The sequence below is a fragment of the Eptatretus burgeri genome, chromosome 4 (assembly GCF_056783735.1).
Source record: "Eptatretus burgeri isolate ZD-2024b chromosome 4, Ebu_testis_v1, whole genome shotgun sequence".
Classification (NCBI taxonomy): domain Eukaryota; kingdom Metazoa; phylum Chordata; class Myxini; order Myxiniformes; family Myxinidae; genus Eptatretus; species Eptatretus burgeri.
In genome coordinates this window covers 10,725,995-10,735,048 of record NC_140964.1, presented here as the reverse complement: position 1 = coordinate 10,735,048, position 9,054 = coordinate 10,725,995, and the positions used below count along the sequence as shown (strand labels likewise).

Genomic DNA, 9,054 nt, shown 5'->3' with positions numbered 1-9,054 from the left:
CATACCTCCTTGTTTGTCTTGCTTTTGTTTAATTTATTTTTGCTGTAAAAAAATTTTTGAATTTGTTTTGATGGAGCGTGCTTTTTGTGGTGTGTTTTGATACTTTTATAATAAAAGGATATAAAAGTCAAGTCTCTCTCTCTCTCTCTCTCTCTCTCTCTCTCTCTCTCTCTCTCTCTCTCTCTCTCTCTCTCTCTCTCTCTTTCTCTTTCTCTCTTTCTTTCTCTTTCTCTTTCTCTTTCTCTTTCTTTTTCTCTTTCTCTTTCTCTTTCTCTTTCTCTTTCTCTTTCTCTTTCTCTTTCTCTTTCTCTTTCTCTTTCTCTTTCTCTTTCTCTTTCTCTCTCTCTGTCTCTGTCTCTGTCTCTGTCTCTGTCTCTCCCCTTTGGTACAATCTTTTGAATCTGAGTCTTTTGATTCGCTTTATCCACATGTTTTTGTCTTGCGACTATTTTGTTTGATGTTTGTCGATATTGCTCTTGCAATTTGTTTTCTCACTGCAGAACCTTCCTGGCCAGCAACACTGTTATTTCTTAAACACAGTGTCATTACTGCACAATAACAAAGAATTCCACGGCAGCCTCATTGCCAAGGTCCCGTTTGTGCACCCGAGTCACGTGCCCACCATACTCGCGTTATTACGCCAACAGCTAGTCTTCAACACTCTGCTGGGAAGCTGTATACGTGGCCAACCCCTGTCCTGGACAAGTAAGTATCTGTTTGTTATGTACCAATTCTACCTTGTACTATTTAATGATAAAGTTTCATCTTTTACGTAACCTCGTAACATGCACATGTTTTCTCCTGCAGATCAGCTGTCCAACCGAATTCAATTTGAAGTTAGTCCTGTCACTGATTGCTCTTTCACATTTTCCTTCCAACACCCAAAGCAAGATAGCCTTCTCAGTGGTAAGCATGGAGCTCAAACATATCCACCAAACTTGTTTTTCGTATAAAAATGCTCTTCCTTTATGAAATTTCACTTGTATAAAGCTGTGACAATTTATTTTATTGATACCCAGTTGTTGAGATGTTGATACACAGTTGTTGAGATATTGACACATAGTTGTTGAGAGTTGATGAGATATTAACACACAGTTGCGAGAGTTGTTCCCATCGTGTGCTACCTTTTTGGCTGCTGGTTGCATCATTTTTTGGGGGGGGCGCGGCTATGCCGCTGATGCAGTGCCCCATTAACAATATACTGGCGCTCATTTCGCCAACCTCGGAAGGATGACAGGCTGAGTCAACCCGCTGGTGTTAATTCAGGGGACAACTGGGCTCAAACTTAGGACCCTAGAATCCCAAGCCACCACCGTATAACCGCTAAGCCAACACCAAGCTTGTGTGAGAGTTGTTGATGTATTAATACACAGTTGTTGAAAGTTGTTGAGATATTGATACACAGTTGTGGATTAGATTTTGGTCACGATCCCCCCAACCACTAATTAAATCGAAGAATACAGAGTGGTCCACACCTCGTTGCGTCATTGTGAAATTACCTCATTCTCTCCGCCTCAATCGTGTGTGAGAGGCACTTCCTGATGGTTTATTGGTGAAACCAACAGGATAATTTGTAGTAAAAGTGTAGAGAGTAAACCCTTGTCTAACACGGGTTTTCACAGTGCGGATTTGTGTACGCACATGGGAATAATTGTGACGCTAATTTCCCGAACGTGCGTAAAACTTTGTCTGAATTTGGGATTCGCAGGTTCGAATGTGGCGCTGTTACCACGTCATGCGGAGAGGTGAGGTCTCCCACCATCTTCTCCCACCTGTGCTTTTTTCAGCCTGTAGAGTGTCGTGGTCGAGTGAGCTTGTGCCCAGGAGATTTCTTCAACTCAACATTATTTAGCCACATTTTGTACCCTCAAATATAGTATCTGCGTTGTTGAAAGTTGTTGGAGTGGCGACCCGTCCAGGATTGTGCCCAATGGCTAAAGAGACTGCTTTGGCAGCATCAACGCTCTGCACAGAGTATGGTCCCAATGGATGGATGGAAATATACTATGGCACTGAAACGTGAAGCCCCTCCAAGTGGTAAAGGAGTGAAGAAATCCCATAAGGTTATGACATAACACTGAACAACAAATTTCAAAAAAATTTTTTTACTGGAGATGTGTAAAGTGATTAAGACTAATTTGGGTACGCTGATTTCAAAAATCATAACCGTTTTGCTGTATCACGTCAGGATTTTCAGGAACAGAAATATTCCCATTGCCTAGAAGTCAGGATTTCAATGAAATTTACATATGTCTTTAACATGTCTATTTCGTACAATTGTTGTTAACTTGTGTTATATTTCTTTCTTTCAGATAAAGATGAGTAGGCGTTCCTGTACCAATCATCCTGACAACTTCTGTTATGTCTGTGGTCGGTATACCAAAAAAGATCAACAGCGAAGTATATCTACAGCAGTGAAAATGAAGGCCGCCTACTTTCACTACTTCGGGTGTAAGGTGGGGGACCAAGAACAGAGCTGGGCACCACACATCTGCCGCACAAGCTGTCACACAACCTTGACTCAGTGGTTGGTGGGCAAGCGCGCGAGCATGCCATTTGCGGTGCCCATGATATGGCGTGAGCCGCAGAATCATCATGATGATTGTTATTTCTGCTGCACAAGCATCGCCGGCTTCAACAAGAAGAATAAAGGTCACATCAAGTACGCTGACTGCGTCTCTGCTCGTAAACCTGTGCCGCATGATGACGAGAACCCCGTTTCAACACCTCCAGCTGATCAGAACATAGCTGTAAGCAGTGGTGAAGAGGATGGTGATGATGAACCTTTTGAACCCGACACTCAAGAATCACACCTTCTGAACCAGGGAGACTTAAATGATCTTGTAAGAGATCTCTCGCTGTCAAAGGCGAAGGCAGAGCTGCTTGGATCAAGGCTGCAGCAGTGGAATCTACTTGAACCTAACACCAAGATATCCTTGTTCAGAGCACGTCACAGAGACATGGCTGAGTTCTTTGAGATGGAAGACACGATGACATTCTGCAGTGACATCAACGGTCTGTTGAAAGAACTTGGGTGTGATCACGATCCTGCAGACTGGCGCCTCTTCATCGACTCGGGAAGAACAGCTTGAAGGCTGTTTTGCTCCACAATGGCAACGAGAAACCATCAGTCCCACTGGCTCACGCGTTCGGCATGACAGAGACCTATGAGACTATGCGGCAGCTGCTTGATTCCATCAAGTACAATGACTTCAACTGGCACATCTGCGGAGACTTGAAAGTGGTGGCGCTGTTGTTAGGGCTGCAGTCAGGCTACACGAAATACATGTGCTTCCTTTGTCTCTGGGATAGCAGAGACGACAAGAATCACTGGACGAAGAAAGATTGGGAAGAGCGAAAAGAGCATGTACCTGGTCGACACAACGTGAAGCATGTCGCCCTTGTCGACCCAGCCAAGGTTTTCCTTCCACCACTCCACATAAAGCTCGGCTTGATGAAAAGTTTTGTACGGGCAATGGATCTGAATGGGCGTGGGTTTTTATATGGGAATATAAAAATGGGATTTGCGTGGGAATGGGCGTGGGCGTGGGTTTGGAGTCAAGGAAAAGTTTGGCAACACCTTGTCGGAGGCCGAGATCAAGGCTGGTGTCTTTGTTGGACCGCAATCCGACAGATTATGAAGGACGAAACGTTTCCGACAACTCTAAACCCCAAAGAGCTGGCAGCGTGGAGGAGCTTCAAAGCTGTGACGGACAACTTCTTGGGGAACGAGCGCGCGGACAACTATGAAGAAATAGTGCAGCAGCTGCTGGAGTCCTTCAGGAAACTTGGCTCCAGGATGTCCCTGAAAATCCATTTCCTACACCAGCACCTGAACTTCTTCCCTGACAACTTGGGAGCAGTCTCGGACGAGCACGGCGAGCGATTCCACCAAGAGATTTCACTCATGGAGACGCGTTACCAAGGGCGGCACAACCCGAACATGATGGGCGATTTCTGCTGGTTCCTGCATCGTGAAACTGACACAGAGCAGCACAAACGCAAAGCCAAATGCCTAAAGCATTTTTAATTACATTCTAGTGGAGTTTTTCTGTAATTTCTATAATTTTGAAGCATTCATGATGAAATAAATGAATAAATGAATTTTTGTAAATTTCATTGAAATCCTGACTTCTAGGCAATGGGAATATTTCTGTTACTGAAAATCCTGACGTGATACAGCAAAACGGTTATGATTTTTGAAATCAGCGTACCCAAATGAGTCTAAATCACTTTACACATCTCCAGTAAAAAATTTTTGTTGTTCAGTGTAATCAGAGAAAATCGTGATTTTCGACAAGTCGTGTGGTGGGATGAGTGCAGTGTTGGTCGTCCATGTGTATCATGTGAACAAGTCCACCATACACACCATTCATTCAAACCCAACTTCCTTGAGCTTACAATAGAAACAGGTGATGCCCCTGAACAGGTGTTCATCGCTGACAAAATAGGGTTTGTCTCCAAGAAAATGCGTAAAGTGCATCTCCAAGAAGCAAGAGCACACACAGGTTCAAGTCTTTCAAGAATCATCTTGCACTTCTGTTTTTTAGGGAATGCATCCAGCGATTTTGTGTACACCTTCCGTGCCGTGACGAGCGCACCAGCAACGATGACCTCCGCCCCCCCGCAAAGTCAAACAAATAACCCCCCCCCACCCCACAAATATATTTATTTATTTATTTATTCTCTATGAGGCTTTTATTAACAACAAAATGTCCAAAATATTTGTCCGTATGTTACGCTCCACGACCACATTCTCCGATCCCCGTTTATCCCATAATGTCCCAAAGCTTGTGCAACACGGTCTTGCTGAATGCGTCGTTTTTCGAGGAAACGACCCCCCGCGTTGGACGAGGGTTTACCGTATAGTAGCTTTACTCTCGGAGATTTGAGGAGAGGCAGTCTATATTGTGTAAGGCAGTTGTCTGGTTAATTTATTTGTAAAATATAATTAGGTACACCATTCGATATTGATACCCACTTGTCTAACGATATTATCACCCGACATCCTTGTTGTAGTCGAGTAGATTCCAGGGGCGTCAACGTCTGTGCATAGGATTGGCCGATGTCTGCCTCCTCACAAACTGATACTCCATCCATGTGACACACTGACACTGAGTGAGTTACGTGAGTGCTCCTGTAATCGTATTGCTCTCTCTTTTGGAGTGCCACATCCAGCTGATTCGGATATTTTTGGGAACACTTTTCCATTTTGTCACTAAAACATGTACCACACGTTACTGTTCATGTTGTTCTGTTACTTTATTTGGTTCTTTTTTGTAATACAGTAGTTGTTCTTCATCCTTGCTCAGTAGGCTTTGGAATTGGGGAATTCAATGCCATCTCATCCAGTAAAAGGGTGGTTTGTTGCCTGACCCTCTCACAATTTGCTAAAAAAAATTCACCTGGGGGTTTTTGGTCCCGCTGAGTTCAAAAATGCTCGCCATCATTTGCACTCGTTCTTCCAGTAACCCCTAACAGTTAAACTCCCAAATTCCAGGCTGACTGCACACCTCAACTCTTTTGATCCTCTTTTATCCCGTTTATGGAACTTTCTTCCCGAGGCTGTTCAATCGCACCCTTCCCACCAGGGCTTCCAAGTTGAAAGTGCACCACCACCTCGCGACATGCACCACCTAGTGTCATTTGTCATGTGACCTCATCTCATGTGTCATATGTGAAATCATGTTTTCACGTGCCATGTTGTACACCGCTGCGTCCCAATTCCATATCCAGTCGGTGCATGACTGCACCGCCGGGTGCCAAAGGAAGGGAGTACTGTACTCAGTTTTTATTCCATTTTCTTGCTTCCTTGTTAATTGCAAAATCAAAGTTCTTTCAAGTATGTTGGTCAGTTAATTTTGTTATTCTGTCTGTTTGTCTGTTTGTCAATCGCCTACAGGACACAACCATTAACCGATCATCATGAAACTTTACCAAGTTGTCGAGGTGGTTTCAACTGAGAAGCCTTTTGATTTTGAGATCACAGGTCATCTTGAGGTCAAATTCATAAAATCATTTTTTTTCATCCAATTGGCTTGAAATTTGAACAAGATTTGCATATTGCGTCACTGGATTGGGAATCCAACTATTTTTTGAGATTAATTATTTTCTTTCTTGTTATTCCGGATGATATCTCAGCCATCCTTTGAGCGCGGAAGCTGGAATTTGGGGACATGAGTGAAGATGTGCTTTGAATATTTTTTACTTACAAAATCTAAAGATTTCGTAAGTATATTGATGACTTCCGTCATCTGTTTGTGTGTTTGCTTGTTTGTGTGTGTGTTTGTGTGTTTTTGTAGGCACGATAACTCGAGAACGGAAGAAGCTACCAATGTCAAATTGCACCACGTGATTCAGGAGGGTGATGGCTAGTGCTGATTAGATTTTGGTCAAAATCGGTCAAAGGTCAAGGTCACAGTGAGGTCAAACATTCGATTTTGATGGTTTGGTACAGAATCATTGTAGAAACTTCTGGTTTGCGTCGCTACCTTCTCTAGAGACAGCTTTTATTAGACAAGGTCAGAGGTCAAGTTGACGATTTTGTAAGTACCAGTCTACGACTGCTTGTTTTATTTTTTGATTCATCAATTAATTGATAAATTACTTGATTATTATAATAATAATTATCGATGTATTAATTACTTATTTATTTTGTTTCTCATCTGGGCAATATCTCAGGCACCTTTTGAGCTAGGAACCTGATATTTGGACACGACGGTGAACAAGTGATTTGGTTCTAAAGGGTATTTTTATTTATTGTTTAATCGATTAATTATTTTCTTTCTTGTTAGTCCGGACGATATCCCAGCCATCTTTTGAGTTAGGAAGCTGACATTTGGGGACAAAAGTGAAAATGTGCTTTGGCGAAAACAGTATTTTTTAAATGTTTTTGATGAATCAATCAATTAATTAATTACTTTATTATTATCGATTTATTAATTCCTTATTTATTTTCTTTCTCATCTAGGCAATATCTCAGGCACCTTTTGAGCTAGGAAGCTGATATTTGGACACGACAGTGAACAAGTGATTTGGCTATAAAGAGTATTTTTTGAGTTTTTGATTAATCAATTAATTAATTATTTTTTGGATAAATTACTTAATTTTCAAAATGTTACAGATTTGTATTGGATGAAACAGTGGTGGTTTCGGTATGCTATCGGCAATTGATTGAGAAGTTAATTATTTTACGATTTTTATTTATTTTAATTATGCAATTAATCCAATAATCAATCAATTATTGTATACCGCTCCCTCCCAATTCTGACTCGATGTGCTGCAAGGCAGCATCGCCAGGCACTGAAGGTGCTCCAGCGATGTCGCACGCTGGAGGATTTGTTATTTATTTATTTGGCATAGGGGTGGTGTGCAGTACTTTGAATGTACCACGACTTGTTTCTCGTTATGTTTTCACCTCGTGTCATGTGAAAGTGCACCACCACCTCCAAAATCCCTACCCATAATCTTTTTTTACACCCATTACCCTTACCTAACCCAACTCTCATTGTAGGTTTCCTCTGCTCCTCACTCCTTATTCCACGGCTTATTGTGTACACCTGCTATCCCCAAATTTTTTTTTTTTAAAGCAATCAAATCGGAGTAAATTATTATATGATGCAAAGGACATCGAAGTTCATTCTTTTCACCGAATTGCAGATTGCAATCCATGCCACTCGGCACGAGGGAATTGCCACTCACTGTGATATAGTTATCTTTCTGACTCTAAACTGTGGCTTGGTGACATTCCAGGCTCTGTTCTACAACTCTTCCATTAACTCTGGACTCTATGTACAGAAAGACATCACCTTGGTGTATTTTGTTGTAAGATGTTGCATTCGTGCTGTTTTTATACAAATCTCCATTTTGCGTTTAAACTGCTCGGTCGGTCACCCACTGTAACATAACCACATAGTCAGCAATGTTTTGAACGAGCCCACTGCATCTAATGAATCGGGACTTCAGATGTATGCGGGACCTTCTTGCTCATTGTGCTGTGCAGTTTTGGTCGAGATTTCCAACCAGGGCCAGCTGAGCGGAAAGCTTTTCACAAGCCCGGTGGATGGACCAATATGTGGTGATGATTACATCTCGCGGATACTGCAGCGGTAAGAAAATGAGCAATTTGATTGCACGGTGTACCACACACAATTTGTTTTGTTTCAGTAGCATCATCCTGGTATATTGCTTTATTCCTTGAACACAATTCTGTGGCTGATAATGTATCAATGTTGTAAATCTTTAATGTTAATACAGTAAACCCTCGAATATCATGGGGGTTAGGTTCCTGGAAAATGTCGCGATAGTTAAAACCAAAGGGCCAATGGGAAAAAGGGGTTTTGGCTGCTGGGCTTCGAGGAAATATAGAGAAAGATCGATGGCAGCCAGAAATAAACACATCACAATTGAAGCTTAAAAGAATCTGAAAATGCAAAGGCTGTCTGTGTCTGCTTTGTATTCAGACTTCTTCTTCTTCTTCTTCTTTCTGTTTGCTAAGCATGATGAAAACAGCTAAAAAAAATTTTTTTTATGATTTTCGGTGACCTTGACCTTTGACCTTTCAATCTCAAAAAAACAATCAGCTTCCATCTTTTGATTGGTGAACCAATTCAATGATGACCCAATTTGCCGATTCCTAAAATTTCAGTTCAATTGGATGAAAATTGGTGATTTTATGTGACGTTGACCTTTGACCTTTTGACCAAATTGTTAATTTGTCTTCTCCATATTCTCATAATAAAGTTTTGTTGAAAATTTGATGACAAAAGCTCAAATGGTAAAAAAAAAACAATTACTGCCCAGATAGACACACAGACGCACTGAAGTGATTGCAAAACCCCATCTTCTGCTGCGCAGGGGACGAGCTAATAAACATGTAAAATACAAATGCCAGCGAGTTGCTAAGCAACCACGAACGCATTGGTACCTCCAATCCTAGCAGGGTTACATTACTCCACGTGATACCTTACCTATGGACAGCTGCACCAAGGGGAGGGGGGTCTCGTGCCCTCGATGCGTACTCCAATTACTCACTGGATCAGGTGCAGCCGAGTG

At 41.9% G+C, this 9,054-nt stretch overlaps 1 protein-coding gene across 3 annotated transcripts in view; it reads left to right on the top strand.

The window, feature by feature from the left end:
- The window catches only part of LOC147027467 (uncharacterized), a 127,844-nt gene that overhangs the window by 107,699 nt on the left and 11,091 nt on the right, over positions 1 to 9,054 (top strand). For all 3 annotated transcript variants that reach the window (XM_085876908.1, XM_085876909.1, XM_085876910.1), the window contains 3 exons: positions 501 to 705; positions 808 to 906; positions 8,003 to 8,108. In XM_085876908.1, coding sequence (XP_085733034.1) covers positions 501 to 705; positions 808 to 906; positions 8,003 to 8,108 — 410 coding nt within the window. The remainder of the gene's footprint in view (positions 1 to 500; positions 706 to 807; positions 907 to 8,002; positions 8,109 to 9,054) is intronic.